The sequence below is a fragment of the Cimex lectularius genome, unplaced genomic scaffold, assembly GCF_000648675.2.
Source record: "Cimex lectularius strain Harlan isolate CLEC.00 unplaced genomic scaffold, Clec_2.1 scaffold158, whole genome shotgun sequence".
NCBI lineage: Eukaryota > Metazoa > Arthropoda > Insecta > Hemiptera > Cimicidae > Cimex > Cimex lectularius.
This window is the reverse complement of record NW_019392744.1, coordinates 132,562-152,563: the sequence shown is the minus strand read 5'-3', so window position 1 is coordinate 152,563 and position 20,002 is coordinate 132,562. Positions and strand designations below refer to the sequence as shown.

General features: G+C 32.7%; 1 protein-coding gene across 3 annotated transcripts; it reads left to right on the top strand.

Annotated features, from left to right (window-relative positions):
- The first annotated feature begins 1,489 nt into the window (after nucleotides 1-1,489).
- Nucleotides 1,490-19,245, top strand: LOC106665380 (ankyrin repeat and LEM domain-containing protein 2). Of its 3 annotated transcripts, none has more exons than XM_014391769.2 (13): nucleotides 1,490-1,511; nucleotides 4,102-4,232; nucleotides 4,308-4,942; nucleotides 8,088-8,246; nucleotides 9,505-9,695; nucleotides 9,885-10,017; nucleotides 10,101-10,331; nucleotides 10,403-10,623; nucleotides 12,147-12,373; nucleotides 14,371-14,457; nucleotides 14,583-14,685; nucleotides 15,219-15,353; nucleotides 18,732-19,245. In XM_014391769.2, the coding sequence occupies exons 2-13, from the start codon at nucleotides 4,124-4,126 to the stop codon at nucleotides 18,808-18,810; spliced, it is 2,310 nt and encodes a 769-aa protein (XP_014247255.1). In that variant the 5' UTR covers nucleotides 1,490-1,511; nucleotides 4,102-4,123; the 3' UTR covers nucleotides 18,811-19,245. The 3 variants fall into 3 exon arrangements, with proteins under 3 accessions (XP_014247255.1, XP_014247254.1, XP_014247253.1); XM_014391768.2 differs by lacking the exon at nucleotides 1,490-1,511 and adding an exon at nucleotides 1,691-1,904; XM_014391767.2 differs by lacking the exon at nucleotides 1,490-1,511 and adding an exon at nucleotides 1,692-2,006.
- Nucleotides 19,246-20,002: the final 757 nt, after the last annotated feature.

Here is a 20,002-nt window from a genome sequence, read left to right as displayed (position 1 = left end):
AGTATCTTGTTAAATATAATATAGATATATTTAAATAGTTCCTTCTAATTAATTATTTTATTTCTTTAATAACATGTATGTAATGTTTTAAATATGGAAGAAAAAAACCTATTTTATAAGTTTCTTTGAAAGTTGGAAGCTAGTGGGTCTAGGTTAGATGAAATTGTTCACTTTATAAGCCTGATCTTAGCGTGAATGGCTGGGTTTATCACCAATTACCCTGAATATTGAGTACTCTGGGGTTGTGTAAATGAATGTATGAATATAGTTTATTACCATGAATAGAGGGGCTTTACCCCGAGGAATATCGAATAGTGTGGGGTAGACTGGACCATGGAAAATAAATGGTCATCGCTAAAAAAAAATTATACTAAGGGAGCAATATATTTTTTTTTTTTTTATAGGCGAAAAACATCAAAGGTTATCATCACCTTTGTACTACCAGTGGTTTATTGGAAATATGTAAATATATGTAAGGTTATAGAGATTTCTCATTTTTAGACTTTTGAAAACCTGATCAATTTTTTTTTCTGTTCATTAACGAACATTTCCTTTATAGTCCAGGGTATTTTGGGGTAATGAGCCCACCTCAGACAAAAGGGAGGAGGCGCAATTATGTAATACATTTATCACCACAAAGTCATGTTGGTGGTATAGATTTTTCCATGAGGTGCCTGTGCTCCATATTTGTGTACCCTATACATAATTGACATAGGACGACCTCATCACGCCTGGTAGTTTGGAAGGATGTTTCCCAAGGTTTAACAGCCTCTTTTATGTTTCTTAATTTTTTGGAAATGGTTTGTTTCCACTGATTTTCAATTAATTTAAGTTTGAAAGCAGACTTTATATCTTCAGGATTCATTAAAACTGAGATGATGGGATTGTTCTTTGCAGCTTTTGCTGCATTGTCAGCAAGCTCATTTCCCTTAATCCCGACATAGAATCCAAATGAAGGAAACAGAAGCCGTTCAGTTTTTTTTTATTATGAACTAATGGATTTTTTGAGTACGGGTTCTGAATTGCATGAAATCAGAGAATATAATTATTTTATGTTGACTGATAGAGGGATCATCTAAAGCATTTAAAATGCAATAATGGTAATCTATAATCTTTAAATTGATTGACTCAATGACATTTTCCTCGATGTGCAATCGTAATATTTCAACTACATGTCTGGAAAAATCGTACGTAATTTTTTTTTTTTTTTGATTAGCAATATAATTACAATTTTTGTCATTGAAATATCTATGTAAATTTCATATGCGCATACATATTCATGAAAGATATGAAAAGACAGTTTTTCAAGTTTAAACTTTATTTTATTCACATTTCGTAGTGATTTGTTTTATATCATTTTAGTAAAAACAAAAACTAAACGATTAAGTTTGTGCGTTGTTTATTAGAGTCGAAATTGTTTGAAAAACAGCTGGTTTTTTTTGTCCAAAATAAGCCAGGAAACTTGCGGCGAGTGGACAAACGCTTCTCGTCTTTGCGTAAATAATACCATCGTAAGTATTACTATCACTAAACTCGAGAAAAAAAAAGTAAAAAACAAGTCTTTTTCTAAACGTAAATCGACAAATTTCAATAAAATTGTCATTTATTAAGAAATCATAAGTCGGCGTTTTGTCCAAAGACGAAAAATCGATTTTGCGATCGTGGAGGGAAAAGTTCCCAGGTTATCACTGTTATCGATGTATAACCGATTTCGGCTTTTTTTTACACACTTACAGTACAACGGGTCCCTACATGTTTTAATACTGGAAATTGTTTTGTTATTTAATTCTTTTTTGTTTCGGTTTGCGTCAAATAATAGACTTTTTTCGAAATTTTTATCACGTCTCTTCTATATTTAACGATTCGGGATAAGAGGTCCAAAATCCAGAATTCTTTGTGTCATGGTTCGTTTTTTTCCATTTTTATACATTTATGTTTAATACATCTTCAAACCCGTTACATTTTAAAAGTGATCTCTTGTGACTAGTCTTCCGGTGTACAATAGGGTAAAAGTATTTTCCTATATCATGTTTTATTATTTGATTTTTCATGTTTTTTTTGTTTTTGTTTTTTTAACTGATTGTCTTAGGTTTTAACAAGAAAAGAAGAAACGTAATCAATTTAAATTTATCGAAATGTTTGGTGAAATGAGATGACATAATTGAACAAGGAAAGAATAAACAAATTGACTCTTCCCACCCATAACCTCAATTTTTTTTGAAAAATAAATAAATAAGACAACCTATCAATTCTCGCAGTCTTCCGGCGATTCTAGTTTTTGTAATTTATAATAACTGATAGACTTTGAGAACCGCCTCGTGTGTTAGCAGTCCAGGTTCAGATGTCGGACTTACCTGTTTGGCCGATGTTGGGTTCCAGGGCCTGTCAACAGCTAGGTCATTTTCAGCCCCCAATACAATCAGTCCCAATACAAACCCTCTCACTCAAATACATTCTTTTACGAATACCATTCACTCAGGGTGGATCGTTTATTTATTCACTTATTTTATACTCGTTAATTTTATAACTAATCTAATCGATGGTCAGTAAGGTACTCAGTATTCTACCCATTACACTTTCATTTCAGTAAATGCGTTCACTCTCAATACACATTGAGGGACACAAAACTATCAGTTCTATATACAATAAAAGAACCTTGTTTCTTCCAAGAATTGGAACAGGGGACCCATATACTCGCTGCTGTGTTCAAGCAGAATTCTCATATCAGGTGGGATTCATACACCCTCTCTACACGCACCTTTCAATTAGGTGGAACACTTCAACCAGCATTTCTCAACATGCTGGACATATGGTCTGGATATATTGGCTCAAAAGTAAATGTCCATGTGTCAACCTTACATGGCCTATTCTTAATCAGATGAGGATGACTGTGCTATGATTCAGGTACTCTGAGGGCCACTTATCAACAATTTTCTTGATACACGAGAGCTTTTCTGCTGATCCAACTCACTGAGACTAACACTTTTTTCAATCATGTTTTTTAATGCATTTTTAGCGAAAGAAGGGGGGGTGGTTGTTAGGTTCAGAAGTTGTCCTGGCCTTAGCCACCTTGTTTGTCTTTTTCATTGTGTTTCATACCTATGTGTCTGGGTAGCTAGTCAACAATTACTGTTTTTGCCAAGGTGCTCCAGTTAATGGTATCTCTCTATCAAGAGTACCATGAGAGGATCGATGGACAACCTGTTGTGGAGAGCAGTTACCACTCTGAGGGATTCAGTCAGACTAGGTAGTTCCACCATTGTTTCGAATCACTGCAAACTTGTGCCAAATCACAAGTTCCACAGTGCAAATGCTACATGCAGCAGGAGTGACCAAGAAATGAATGCACTGTAGCAATGTACAGTGCACACCACACTCTAGCTGGTATTAGACCCGTCTGTGAAGAACTCGATAAAGGCATGGTAGAGTAGACAAATTGGCGACAACATGGCGAGATAGTCTTAGACGAGAACCGAGGGTGGAGTTGGCCGGTTGACACACAGTAATAGTCTTAGACGAGAACCGAGGGTGGAGTTGGCCGGTTGACACACAGTACATAGTGTCATTCCTGCCCTCCTTAAGGCTTGCTGAAGCAAATTCCCAGGAGTCTTCAAAGTTGAGCATTATAAGCAATTCCACCTTTTGTAATTTACAATAAATTACCATCAGGCTTTGAGAATCACCTCGGGTGTTGCAGTGCGAGGTCAGAACTCAGTCTTATCCATCCCTTGTTGAAGTTAGGGAGGATCCTCCAAGGGCTGTCAGTAACTATGTCAATACAACTCTCAACGCATGCAGGTTTTGAAGAGGCACACTCTCATTTTTAAATTCATTCTTTCCTATTTTTTCCACTCAATAAATTATGAACTAGGTTATGAAAAAAAATGAAAAACAACTTACTAGCTTTAAGTTATTTTCACATATTCATTAAATAATGCTAACATTTTAAGGTGCTTAAGTACCAAATTAAGAATGATTTGGTAAATATAAATGATGAATAATCTATCCATATGCATATATTATATAATACAACATATTGACACTTGAAAATCAACCAAAAGGTTTATCTTATTGATAACTAATTCTGAAATTAATTTTCAGTTTTCAATACAAACTTGGTAGAATGTTAAATGAAAGCTCTGAGGAAAATATTCCTACAATTCCTGGAAATACTACCTACTATGGAATATTTATTCAGGCTGAAAATGGAAACGTTACCCATAATGCATCTCGTAAGATATTGGAGACAGTCAATAGATAAGATAAAAATTGTCATTTCTGTATTAATATATATATTTATTTTTCAGAGAAGCAAGTGTATAAAGACAAAAATGAGGTAATGCGTATTCTTAAGAGCAACAAAAAAGCTAGGTTTAAAGCTTTTCAAACTGAGGATGAAGCAGCTCGCTTCTCTTTGTATGGTTGCGAGTTGGATGCAGACGTTAGTAAAATAAATTCATCCACATTATTGAACTTGCCTCTCAGCGAAAAATGTGCTTTAAAAGCACCAAAATCTCAAGATCTAGTTAAGTTCCGTATGGCCATTGAACGTCATGACTTTCCCTATGTCGTTCAGTGTATTACCGATAATCCGCGATATTTAATCAGTAGTGGGGACACGCCTTCGATCCTTCAGGAAGGCACAAGATACAATGCATTACATGTATGTGCACGTTCAAACAATGCAGAAGTGTGTAAATATATTTTAAAAACTCTTGGTGATGTTAATTTTATCGAAAGAATGTACGCAACAAAAACTGGATCTAGTGAACGATGCAAAATATTGTTGGACTTGTATTTGAACACACCAGATAAAGCTTTAAATGAAACACCTTTACATTTTGCATCAAAGCTAGGTGCTCTTGAAGTTGTGAAAGCATTAGTGCTCCATGAACAGTGCGACAGACATCGCTTTAATAAATATCATGAGACTCCAATGGATGTAAGTATGTTAATATATTTCTTACTGTCAAAGTACTTAATTTTCTTTATCTATAGCCATCTGTGATATGTCTTAAGTTGCTCTTTTCACTTTCTCTTTGTTTGTTCTATTCTTAAAATTGCTTATTTTTTATTAGACAAAATGTTGAATTTTTCTTTTTACAAAATTTAGTTAGTAAAAGTTGTTACATTCGTACATATTGTACACAATACAACAGCATAGTTGAAAACCATCTGTCGAAGAACACTGTTAGAAGATTTTCTAGACAAGTTATAAACTATATTAAAGAAATATTAAAATAAATAATAAATTTGGAGGAAAAGAAATATTGGGTTGTCCGGAAAATAATGCAGGTTTATAGTTATAAAATACAAACAATTAAATAAATGATATTTAAACCTTTTTTATTAATTAAAATACCCTCCATCACTCTCAAAACACTTCCCCTAACGAGATGGCAACTTATCTATACCCTCTGAATAGAGTTTTGAATCTTTGTTATTAACAAATTCTTTAAACACATTTTTTAATGACTTAGAATAAATAAATAAATGTTTTATGTCGTAAAATGTCCAGGTTCTAAAAAAGTGGCACTCAATAGGCGAGAGGTCTAGAGAATGTATAGGGTAAGGCAGAACCTCATAACCAAGATGCAACAGTTTTCGTCTTGTCACATGTGAGACATGGGGCCGAGCATTGTTGTGCCATAGAATCGGCCTTTTCCGATTGGCTAAAGTTGGCTTCAATAATGCCAATTCTGGTGCACTGCTTCAGTTTGAGAGAAATACATTTAGGCATTTGATTGTATCTCCAGGAGTCAAGTAGCTGTAATAAATCAGTCTGAATGAAGCCCTCCAGTTAACATCACCTTTTTGATGAGTTGGGGGCTTTGGAAAATGTGGTGCTGCTTCTTCTTTGTCGAGCCACTATCCAGAACATCAGCTGTTCTCGTAGAAAATCCACTTTTTATCACAATGAACAATTCTTTCCAGAAAAGGATCATTTCTGTTTTGGCAAGGAAGTGTAGTGCAAATAAATAGCAATGATTTTTTGTGGGTTGTTTAATGCATAAGGAACCCAACTTTTGAGCTTTTTCACCTTTCTAATTGCTTTAAGGTGGTCAGCGACTGTCGATTTGCCAATTGAAAGATTCTCTGCGAGTTCTCAGTTGTTCTGGGATTTTCTTCGACCAAAGCTTGCAGAATGTCTTCATCTAGGGAAGAAATCCTTCCACAACTTTCTTTGTCCTCAAGGCTAAAGTCCCCCTCTTGAAATTTTTTAAACCACTCTAGACGGTGCTCTCACTCACACTGCCATCGCCCCTCACTTCATTAATGTTTCTGACTGTTTGGGCTCCGTTCTGACCAAGTGTAAACTTGTAAAACGAAATTATGTGAAAACTATGCATTGACATCTTAGTCCTTACTAAGATGTAAATGCATGATTATCGCGTAATTTTGTTTTATGAGTTTACACATTTTGTTCACACTCACTTGCCGTTAGTAAAAAAAGAATGGACCACTTTGTTTATAGACTAATTTTTTTAAACTGAAAAACTAAAATAATGTTTTTTGTTTTATAATGTTTATTTATTTAGTTCGTACATAGGTAAATGATTTATAAATACAAATTTTCATGTGTAGGTATGATAAAATTTTATTAACATTATTTTATTTTACATTATAACCTAACTGTAATGTTATGAATCTCCTACACAACTGATATATTCCCAGTTTTTTGTTGCCCCTGAATTTTTGCAACATACAAATTTCTTGCATTTATCACATCTGGTGAAACATCGTCATTACCTGAGCAAAGACTGTCAAGAAAAACTTTTTGTTCTTCCTGCCTTTGAAACTCTTTCAAAACATCAGTGCAAGTAAAAACAGTTAACATCCACTTTGCTCTGTTTCACACAATTGAATACAATCTGAAAAATGAGAGCTTTGGGGTAAATGGAAATACGAGGAAAATAGATTAAGGTTAAGAGATTAGGGTGGACTAAGCATTTTCCATACCTGAGTGAATAAAGTGACTTATATTAACAATTGTACTTGAAAAAAATGTACTGAAAAAAATTATGATAAGAAACGGATTGGCTAAATTATAATAGACCCAGGAATCTTTTTATCTACAAAATAAGCAATAACAATTTCATTTTTCTTAAAATTTTCAAAGAAAATTATGTTCAAGCAAGACATATTAAAGAAAATAAAAAATAACCCAAATGAAAAAGAAGTGCTTTGCAAATTTGTTATCAGACCACAAAATTCTTTTGGAATTTTGATTTCATACGGTCAATAACTGCTTAGAATCACAAAAACCTTAAGTACTCGCAGAAATCAAAGTAGTAATTAAAACGTCACATCAGAAGAAAGAAGAGTTCATACATTTCAAACTTTAAGGCTTGATTTATTGAGTGAGTTTACTAGCTACTAGGAAGCGAGTTTAGAAATGGGCGATTCAGCTAGTGCGATGGTGTTGATGACAAAACTTTCCACACGATTAGTAGCGAATATAAGAATACGTTGTTGTTTTTCTTTTATATACTGATTTTTTCTGGGTATTTTTAGCGTTAAAAAAATGAAGGAGAACTACCATGGAATTTCTTAACGTCTACTAGCAATATTGTGTTGAAGTGCTTGATGTACCATATTTTTCACATCTTTCCTTCCATGGTTTTACTTACACTTTTCCATGCCTCAATTTCTGCTTTTCTTTTCTTTTTAACTACTTTTTGCTAGCATGAGCTAAAATAATGACTTCCGTATGAACTAGTTCTATCGACATTTTGTAGTCACTGAAACCAGACCACTGGGATACTTGCAGCTAGTTCACTGACAACTATAATAATGCATGGCTAGTTTGCAAATTAACAAGCCCACATGCCATCAAACAGCGAGTAAAGTAGTGTGGCTTTCAACATTCTCGCAGATTGTTTTACTATCTGCTCGTTAGCTAGAGAGAACATGTAATTACACTGGGCGAGTTTACTAGCAGCTAGTGTATTTGCTCGATTGTAGCTACTAAGCTTGCTCAATGCAATCTAGTGTTTAGAGAAATTACTCAACACTTTATCATTATTTAACATTCTCAATCTATGTGAATATATATATTTATATGTATATATTATTTTATTTTTCAGATCATTTGTACTAGAGCTTCCGGTGATGCCTTAAAAAATGAAGCAGCTATTAAAATAGCACTGGAAGCTACATACTTTGTACCTGTTCTTAGAAGTCTTGATGGTACTGTACAGCCTGTTGTAGGAGAACCATTCACTCCTTCATCACCACCAACTGTAGTAAGTAAAACATGTAAATTGTTGAATGGTTGAAAAGACATGCTTTCATACAAATCGATTTGATTAACATATTATAATGAATGTCTGAATGTCAACAAGAGAATTAGAGGAAGTCATCAGCCACATCCTATGCTGCCACTTTCTCAGATATGTTAATTTAAATGCATAAATCATAGAAAACATAAAGAAATAAAAACTTCCACATGAATCTGGTGCAAACGTTTTGATGAAAAAATAAAAGATGTACCTTCTATATTAGCTTAATTAAAAAGCAAAACCCTACACCATAATGGTAAAGAAATAAGCTAAACAAATTTTGTGAGAATTTCAACCCCTTTTTTTTAATTATTAAAAAGATAGAACCACAGTATAAAATGGTTTTCGGTGTCGATGGCTGCAATGGTTGCACCATTGACACGGCAACTCATTACTGTAAGAGCTTACTCACACGGGGATAAGCAGATCCAGTCATCAACTGACAACCACGAGAGTGGTGACTGGACAACTTGAGTAGCTCGTATTGTCAAATTGCTTGTGGTTTGAATAGAATATTAATTGGTTTTATATCGGCTGCTTGCAAAGTATGTATGTGGTGAGTGTCATTGTGTATTCAATCCCTATGCAGTGTCTAGTGATTCTAGTAGTATTGATGATAATCCATTATTATTACCGGTACAGGACGACTGTCACATACTTTGAATATCCTTTCAACTTGTAATGGTTTTAACACAAATTTTAAATTTAATACTTTTTCATTCATTGAGCACAATGGTAGATGCAACTGAGAGACTGGACTTAGAGACCAACATGTCGGCTCTCCTTTTATCAAGTGACTACTGAAGTAACCCCGTCTGACTGACACGACCTAATTACGCATGACAGGTCTTGTCATTGATGAGTATCTCACTCACTCAGAGACTTGAGTATGCCCATGTGGCTACGGCTTAAAGGGAAGGTCTCTGGTTTCAATCTCAGCAGCCCTGAATTAATACTTTTTTTTCACAAAAAACACTTGCACCCTGGGAGGTGATATGACTTCTGCTGTTGTGAACCCTAATTTTAAAAAAAATGATATTGATTTGTAGAAACTATTACAGAAGACACATTCGTCCAAATTTTTATTTTAACCTACTAAATTGAGATTTACATGTTGTAGACCATACTAATTATACACATTATAATTAACCGAAACTAAACTATACTGTATGCTTAATGTAATTTAGTTGAAAATTAACACTTTGTTCAATTTACACTGTAGACACTTACGAAAAGTGATCAGGATTGCATTAAAACACCTCCCATGCAGATTAGAGCACTTGCAGGACCTATGAGTGAAGCGGAAGCTAGTTGTTTTAGAAAAAAATTTAAAACACCCCCACGTGACAAAGCAACCTACCTCTTATCACCATCTCGTACTGATCCGGAAAAAGGGCTGGAAAGAGTCGGCAGGTAAGCCTTTCTTCTCATTCACATAAAAACAAATAATTTTTTAAAAGTTTCAGTTGTACACAATTGTACCCCTTTAAATTGTAAGCAAGTTTGTCAATAAAAAGCAGAAAAACATTGAATTATTACATCTTTAAAAGTTAAAAAATATTTTAATCTTTAATTTTTTTCCAATTATTTTAATAATTTCAGAGATTTGGCTTCAAAACTAAAAATTCCATGGACAGAATATTGGGAGTTTTTGGATGCATTTGTAGATCTGACTTCTCCTGAAGGGCTATCATTACTTGAAAATTATTTACAAAAAAAAGTCCAGTATAAACAAGTATGCAGGTTTATTTATTCATAGTATGGCATTAATGTATTCAATGCGGAAAGATAATGCATATTCAATGTATTTTGAAATAGACTGAATCCTCTTCCCCCGAAGTTCCTTCAAATGGTCAGATGAAATCACTTCTAGATATTTTAAATGATGATTCTTGTAAAATTTCACCATTGATGCAGAAAAACTCTTTGAGCCCTGTGTCACAGTTGTGTGCAGATATGGAAAATTTACATTTAGTAGATTTTTCACCAGTAGACGACACCGGGGATACTGGTTTTGACTGTAATGTTTGCATTATTAACTCTTATCAGGTAAAAATAACAAATTTCAATATTAGTCATTGTATCATTTTTTTTTTTTTATAACTTGCTTGACATTTTAGGTGTATGCTAGACATATCGCTTCTGCAGTCAAAAAACAGACTCAAATGAATTTCGTTCAAGCAGTTTACCAGTTGCAGTCGTTTATAGCTAGTTGCAGTTGTGATGTTCGGTTTAACAAAGTGAATTTTGCTCAAAGTCATTATGTAATTGCAGATATCGTAAATCGAATAATTGGTGTTAATTCACATCAAGAATTGATTTTTCTTAAACAAATCTCTCGGTAAGAATTAATCACCAGTTAAGACAAGTATTACTGAATTCATTTTTATATTTATTCTGCCCAAAAGCAGATTTAGGTAAAGTCAAATGAAATTGTGTAAAAATAGTTTTGTTTTGGTTCCATTTATCATTCAAAAGTTCAACAAAGAGGATACAACAGCTTTTAACACATTGACTGTGGAAGAGGCAATGCCAAAGGTCCTGGATGTGGTGAAAGTACATCTGCATCCTCCCATTTATACTTTTTAAACTTTACCTCCACTTCACCTGCTACAAAATTCCGTTTGAAATTCCTAGGGCTATCTCAGAAAGGGGAAAAGCATCACTGGCTATAGTCGTTTCAATTTTTTTCTACTAAGAGTGAATGAGAAATTATTGTAGAAAGTAGAAATGACTTTTGTTTAACTACACACCCAAGTTGAAGAAACGTTCTATGGGTTGTCTACTTCATTTACTCGGCGTTGCGGGGGTAAATACACTAAAGTTTTCCAGTCTGAAATCATAGAAATTGAACACTGTGCCAGAGAAATAAAAAGGCTAGAAGCACATTCCAGGAGGTAGTCATTATTCCGACAGTCATACAACACTTGCACAAGGCTGGCTAAATATGTATGAAATCCCTGGGCATTCGGCACATAGTGGGAGTGAGAGAGTGGATATATTGGCCAATATAAACTCTCTAAGTCCCAAACCCTATTGTGGCCTAGCATCTTTCCACAAAAATGGACAAATCCAAAAATGGATTCTTAATAAGTCCAAAACCTGGTGGAACAATACCCAGGCATGAGGCATGCAAAGAGATTCATAGAAGGGCCATCTGCAAGACTCACAAAGGGATTACTGGGGAGTAACTACAACAGAACCAGGAAGAACCACTACAACCAACATTGACATGAAAGAAGACACATAGACCAAACGGGAGCACAGGCAGAAGAAATCTTGTGCAGATGCTGTCAGGAAGCAGAGGGGACCGTAGAACAGGTTTTATGTTTTGTAAGGGTCCATTTAGGTGTAGATTCTTGTAACTAGGAGAGGAAAAGCTGCAAGTGAGATCCTACACTAAGGAGCTGTTGGCAAGAGGCTATGGAGGCTGATTAACAACATGAAGCTAGCCAGTGATTAGAGGACCAATAATAGAACTACTTAGGTCAAGAAGCAGAAGGCCTTGTGGCCACCTTTTTTAACCCAATCCCTAGTGATGCAAGGGACGCAACTGTTGCATCATATAACATAGCACTTAGATAGACATTTAAAAAAATTATTTTAAAGTACTAGAGAGACATTTTATGCGATAAAATGGGTTCTGCTGTGGACAACCAAAATGGCCAAGTATAGTTCACAGTCAATGTGTTAATGGGCGCATTATCGTACATACATCTACCACATCCATCATAAAAAAACCTTTACATTAGCCAGAAAATGTTTAAAAATTTTAGTCTGTAAATGGTACATATGTTGATCGTAAAAACAGTTTAATGAGTTTTTTTTTTGTTGCTAAATTTAAATATTTTCTCTTCTTTCTAGTGATAAACCGCCAATTCAAAATTCTAACACACCTTCCGTTGATTGCAAAGGGTTATATGAAGCCTATATGTGCATTGTCCTATTTTTGATTGATGCCTTAGAAGGGACGAATGAAAAGGAGGGACAAAGCTCACAAAAACAAACAACCTGCAAATGTAAAATTGCTAGAATTTCCCGTTCTAAGAAAAACAAGAAGAATTGGTCACGTAAATTAGAGTACAGCACATGTAAGTAATTCTTATCATTTTACAAGTTAGTTCCAAAAATAAAAAATATTTTATTGAAAAAATAACTTTATTGACAAAAAGAAAACACATTTTTAAAGTAGTATAACACAATTAAAAAAAAAAGTTCTTATACGGATTACTAAACCATCTATTGTAGGTGGTGGCTGGTTGAGATTAATTCAAATAAAAGATATGTACCTACAAAGATAATAAAAATTAGATAAGTTAAAGTAAATTAAAAATTTATAGCGCTTCTCATTATAAAATTAAGAATTTAACTGTTCCACGAGCTCTCAGCAGTACTCCAGTGCACTCTTTGCAAGATGATCAAACACAGTTACAAAACTATTAGTACTTTTTATTATAATTCGTTGATTTGTTTCAATTGTGTTTATGAACTTAATACAATCCAAGAGGATGGGGTGTCAGTGGCCGCAATGGTTAAGGGGTTGACATGGCACTCGACACTGTAAGGTAAAGGACTGGAGTTCAAATGCAGAGCCACCAGATTTGAACCCAACATACTTATAAATGGGCTTTTTTCCTTTTCAAAAAACAATAACACCCTATTGATTGATATGACCTCGCTGCTGTGGGTTATGCATCTTCCATCGTGCATAACTCAGAAATGGTTTATCAAAATTTTCCTTTCAGTGTGGTGACATAAAATAAGCTCTAGAATTGAATTGCACAATAAAAATATGGGAGTCTCATTTAAAATAACAAAGTTAGTGTTTTCATTTAAATGCTAGATGAGAAAGTTATGCTAAATATACCATGTACCACCATGCAATTCCTAGCCAAAATTAACTTGTGGTTTGTATAAGACCATTTTTTGCTAAATTTAATCGTTTCCGAATTAAATGGGTGGACTATAGAAGTTGACTGTGTTTATGCATTGTATGTTTTATCTCTATTCTGTAGTTGACAACCTGACATACAAATGAGAGGCTAACATGTAAGGGTATTGATTTAGTTTTCATATAAAAGCAGAGAATCAATAGTAGGTCAAGATGTTCAAATGACTGCAGGTTGAAAAATATGCATGAAAGACCAGAAAAAGGAGTAAAAACACTCAGAGGGCCGACGATTTACCTTCTCATTGGCCCCTAAACTTCCCATATCATATTATTTTTCCATTATTGATTTCAGGGGCTTCCATCTTTCCTCTTCAGTATTATTATCTTTATTTTGATTTACCAAGATAAAACAAAGAAAGACTGAAAAGCTGAGGCAGAAGCCTGCGAAATGAATGTCGGAAATATAGAAATAAATATTTTAAGAAAAGACGGGTCTAAATTTCTTAGAATTTTTCCCCCTTTGAATGTCTTGTAAAATCATCAAAATTTCACTAAATCAGGCACAGATAAATAAAATGTATAACTATAAAATGCCTCACATTATTTGAGAAGGTTGTATGTTATATAACTTGTGCATCTTATTGCTATGCTTTAGTTACTAGTGCAGCATTTTACTCTTTGCCCTTATTTACCATTTTAGGAATCATGATGAGAAATCTACATCTCATTGTGATGCCATCCTATTTTTGTTTATATCTCACCCTTGCTCTGCTCAACGTTCTCCTTATTTCATTATTAGTTTTAAAATAATGACTACTTTTTGGGTATAATACATTTTCAATTCAATACAGTTTTGTTTTGTTTTTCTCCTTATATTTACTTACTGTCATTGCAAAAAATAATATCCAAGAAATGTACCTTCAAATTTTGAACTGAATTGGTGTAATATAAAAGGAGCAAAAGTGATTCAATGTGAACACATTCAAATTTGATATACATATAATAAAAAAAATAAATCAAGCACGGGGTCACACTTTAGACACGTGGGTGTGTTCAGCATCTAAAAATCATTCCCAAAAAGTTTAAAGGTGGAATAGAGTAGTATTTAGATAATTATTATGCAAATAAATACAAATTATATCCCCATATTCTTTTAATATATTTTTTATTTTATTTTTATATTGATTTTTTTTGTAGTTCCTATTAAACAAGTCAGGAAGAATAGCCCACAAGAGAGGAACAGTATATTTCGCTATGACAATGATGATGCAGAATATTTTTCAGGTATTGTGCCTGACTTTAATATGTATTCACTTATTTAATGTTAATTAAATTGTTATTTACATTAACATGTAGATTTTGATTTTAATTTTTCATGGAATTTATGTATTTAATTTTTTGTATTTAAGATTCAAGTTATTCAACACCAGAATCTTCAGAAGAAGATGGACACAGCGATGATGAGCAGTTTTATGAAGCTGATGATGGTCAAAAGGGATATTTTTTAACTGGGTAATAGCCATTTTATTTAACAGCCATAAATAACTGAAAAGAAAAAGGGATTTATTGGAAGTAAACTTTTATAATAGTGACAAAAGCAATAAATAATCAGTCTATTCAGTTAAACCTATTCAAATTTGTAGCTTGATCATCTCTGACCAACCTTTCATATATTCCTACTGACTTTTTCCCTGTGAGATGGCATATCAGCAGTGTATGTTCTTAAAAAGCTAGACAAACCCAGCAAGAATAAGGTGACATTGATGATCAGAGATGATCAATCTAGAAGTTCATGATGACAAAATTCATAACTCCTAGAAAAAACTTTTTTTATGCATAAATTTAAAAAAAAGTTATTTTACAATTGTTTTGTTTCCTTTTATTCATAGCCAATACTTTATAATTTTTGGAAAAGATAATTTTACTTATTGTAGTAGATCTATATTTTCCAAAAAGTAAATTGCCATACTTACTCCACATCAAACCATTTCTAATATGTTATAATGTTCTTATTTCATTTTATTTATTTATTTTTTATTTTTCAGCTCAGAACCAATCAAACTAGACTTAATGGTATTAGATACAATTAAGGATGTTAACATTTCACAACTGGAATTTCCTTTTATTTATTTTTGGAAGGCTTCTTGCTCGAAGTATTCAGTGCAGCACCCGCAAACACAGTAATACAATAAATTATTATGATCATGCATGCTTATGAATTTAATAACATGTTGTTTGGAATAATGCTTTAATCATTAACGAATTATAAACTGATAAAAGTTATCAGTAAAGATATAGGTTAAAATTTTGCATATGTGTGGTGTTCCTGATGAAAGTGCACCCCAACACTAGAATGTTTATTTATTTACATGATCCATGTAATTCAATTATTTAAATGATCCATGTAATTCAATTAATTACATGTGTATTTGAGCCAATTAATAGTCTAGCCACGCTAGCGGTCCTTACAATCCTGAAACAGCCCATGGATTATAGTGTGAAAAATGTATTGTAAAGTTGTTTGCCTCTTAGCTCACAACACCCCACAGGTAGTTGGACGTTAAGCTGGCAGGAATTACTTTAGTAATCTATTTAAAATTTTCCTAATTTATTTACATGAGCAATAATAATGAGAAAATGAATAACAATAGGTTATGGCCGCCAAGGTTGGTGGCCGCAACGGTGGCCGACATACTTGCAAATGGGATTTTTTTTTTCCAAAAACACCAGCACCCTGAGGATTTATATGACCTCTGCTGTTGCGAACCCTCGTTTAAAAAATAAATAAATAAAAAAGTCTGAATTTGGTTACAAAAACAAAACATAATTTTTAAGACCTAAAACAGTAATTCTCAACCTTTTTTTTGTCGTGGCACACTTTTAACGATTTCAAAATTTGGCGGCACACAAAAAAAAAGATAAGTTTAAAAATTGTTTATTTACCTTTAATACTCTGTGTAAAATAGTTTATGATAATAATTTTGAATGTAAAATAAAATAATATGTACTACAAAAACAACAGTACGTTTATTAAGGGGTTAATTACAAGTTAATAATTAAAATACTTTTAATGAGAAATTTGAGCTTGATATTTTTTGATAATTTCATTTATATTTGGTCGTAAAAATGACAATGACTCTCATATCATCTTCTACATTTAAGTCTAATCTTTTTTTCGTTTTTATGTTGGTTAATACTGAAAATCCGAATTCACACAAATAAGATGTAGAAAATTGTAATTATATATTTTAAAGCTTTTTTGGCAGTCATTATTATTTAATAATTTCACCATATTCATATATATAAGTACTTTTCTTTAATTCAAACTTTACTCGTAATTTTAAAAAAAACATAATTTTTACTATGTACATTTCTAAAATTTGGCTGTGCACTTTAAGAATTTCACGGCACAGTAGTTGAGAATCACTGACCTAAAAGATAAAATATTTAAAATACTGAAACTTCAAACTATTAAGGATATAAATAAAACATACGCTCATCAGAGCTGCAACTTGGATTGACCCTAAACCCAAAATGGTACGTCCACCGAGGGCTTGGGTTTTATACAAATTGAGCCTAGTTAGAGGGGTTGGTGATAGCTGAGAAACTTTTTCATATAATATCCTTTTTCAGTACAGCCCAGATGGCGTCTTATATTTGCTCACTCTCTTCCAATTGTTTGTGTCGAATGTAAGCGTATACCTAAATGTATGTCTCCTCTAGAATGAGGTCATGTATTGTTTATTTAGTGGTGAGTCAGCGTCCTCATTCCCCTACATGTGCCCCAGCTAAAGACTATGCTTTATTTTTAAATAAGTAAAGACCTAACCATTCCACATTTTCTCTGCTATTGAAATAACTTAACAGACTTGGTCTACCAACTTTCTAACAGCAGCCTTTGTGGTTAAATACTGATTTCCCCATTGTACATTATGAATGCACAAATAACTGAACCACTGATCTTATTATTATAAATAAATAAAATGATACGTGTAATGCTTGGCAAACTTCTTTTTTTAATGATAGTCTGAAGTGCGGGTTGATATAGTGAGGAGTCAATGATCATTGTTCAAAAATTGCCAACAAAATATGCCCATCACTCAGTGGAGATGAGAGTGGGAAAAACAATAATTAAAAATAAAAATAAAAATAAATAAATACCTGTTGAATATAAATGAAAGATATTCAGATATCGTGAGATGCGGTCCTGACCGCATCTCACGATATCTGAATAACTATCGATTAACGGTCACTAATCTCTACACATAAATGAAAGAATAAATAAATAAAAATTTAGTGTGCCATTCGTTTTGTTTGTTAAAAATAAAGAGGAAGGAACAAAACATATTTAATAATAATAATAGTAATAGATAATTAATATGTAAACAATTAATTTGTTAGGCTCGTAAGGAGCGGAATGAGGTAGTTTAGAAAAACACCTTTTCCCTTTTTTGCCAACATTTCGACCTTTATTCCAGTCATCTTCAGGGCATAAAGTGAGGTGCTATTCTTATGGTGTCATATTGGTGTTGTATGAAATTGTCGTGGGGGCAATTGACAAACAGTTGATAACTTCCCTCCAAGGAATAGGATGAGTGGTGGCCGACTCATAATTGCAACACTAGCGTTTCTGGGCTTAAATCCTGTTTTGCAAAAATTTGGACCTTAGAATTCCTATGAACCTGTGGGCAAAGTGCAGATGTATACGTGCACGAGTAACGAGCTCATACACGGTACAGTAAACTTGGAGGTAAAGCGGAAGTTTTAGCTTCATTGGTCATGAGATAACGACGCATTGGTCAGTTTATTCTTTGCTATTAATTAAAAAAAAAAATAAATAAATAAAGGAAACTTCGTAAAACATGATGTAAATATTGGTTGTTGAAAAGAAGTCAGTACAATCACAACAACTTATAACAATTGAGAGTGTGGAACATGGTTCTGGATTAAACAACTCAATAAACTATTTGATAACTTGTTTGCACTTTCAGTGTGACAAGGTGAACAAAAATGAAAAATCACAAACAGCACAAACAAAAATGTAAAAATGCTAGAGTGTTCCCTTTCAACCAAACTGAATACCGAAACACGTGCATGCGACCAATGAGTCCCATACACAAACACACTCGGTGTAGACAACTGTGCAGGTAGAAAGAATCGAATTTCGATATGTTCTGGGTTACTTGAACAAGTCGCGATACCTGAGCAATTTCACCAAAAGTAGTTGGTACTTGCATTTCAGTTTATCGGTAAACCTGTCTAGTAGGCCTAACCTAAAACAAATTGTATTGATACCTTTATCCTTTTCCAATTCTGTTATTCTTTTTGCTACTCAAGATACTAAATAATTTCTGCCAGACTACAAATTGAAGTTTTTTAGGCTTTCAAAAGAATCTTTTTGAATCCGACATCTGTTTTAAGTGTTCAATAAAAATTAAGAATAGCAGTTTGTTTATTTAAAATTATTGGATCTATTGTTTAATTTGCCCAGTCAATTGTTAAGCTTTTGTTATAGGAATTTCATTATTAAATTATTAATTTACTAATTTCATTTACAGATGGACAACTCCGAAAAAATCCCATCTACTGAAATTCGAGCCTAGAAGTTGTTTAAACTTGTCTTGTAATGAAAGTTAATATACTGTTTGTTGTAATTGTTTATGTGTGATTTTTATTTTTATTTTTAAACATTAAACTAAAAATTTGCTATTTAGTGTTTATCTTTACCAATTAAAAAAAAAAAAAAAAAAAAAAATACTACAATGGGAGAGATGTCTGTATCACAATATTAGGTGCAACACCATGGAAATGTGTGTATACAATTTTTTTTAAGCACATAACATCGTAAAACAGACTGATAAAACTCTAACCAACCATTAATGTGTTCCTTTTTGTAATTTTATACAACATATAATTCACTTGATATTTGTATAAAGTATATGTGTATGTTGTTAACACAGAATAACAGTCTCTAACACTTATAAACATATTTTTTCTTATCAAAAATTGTTTTGTAAATACTCTTTGTTTTAAATATAATTTATTTGTTAACCGTTCATTTTAACTTTGATTCTTAGTAAAAATATATATTTTTTAATATAATATGTACAGTTATTTTACAAAAATCTGTTATTTTTCTGCTATTATTCTGTTTTTTATATACAGATGTGTTTAATACTTAAAAGCCTATATAACTGTACTGTACTGAGTACCATATATTTTTCTACATCAACATTTATTCAGATGGTATTTTATAATTAAAATTAGTAGTGGTTATTTTTATGACATATGAAGCCAAAAAAAAGAAGTTAATTCCTTAACAGTCTGCAACGCCAATTAAACACACGATTGTATTTATTAAAAAATTTATGAAAAAAACTTTTGCACAAAAATTTTTATACCGTTTTCTTATCTTGTTTAGTTAGCCTATTTAAATTGAATTTTATGATTCGTATTAGTGCCTTATTGTCTTCCAAATACTATATTTTAAAGTAGAAATGAAAACATGTGATAATTTTTATATATATACTATGTACAGTATGACTATGTTTTGATTCTATTCTTAAAAATAGGCAACTTCTTTTTTTTTCTTTTTTTTAATAGAGTTGTCTAAAATATAAACTTTATCATGTGAAAAAACATGTTGAAAAATTTGGCTGTATTAATAAACTTGTAGATCTCTAAAAGATTGTTGAAATAAAAAATTTTAATGGCAGAGACATTTTATTAGCATCATTACTGGTGTTCTTATTCCAGATGATTAAAGATGGAGACTGCTTACCTTGTCTGCACCGACTCGGCACGTCCATGACAGGTCCTCTGTTGACCC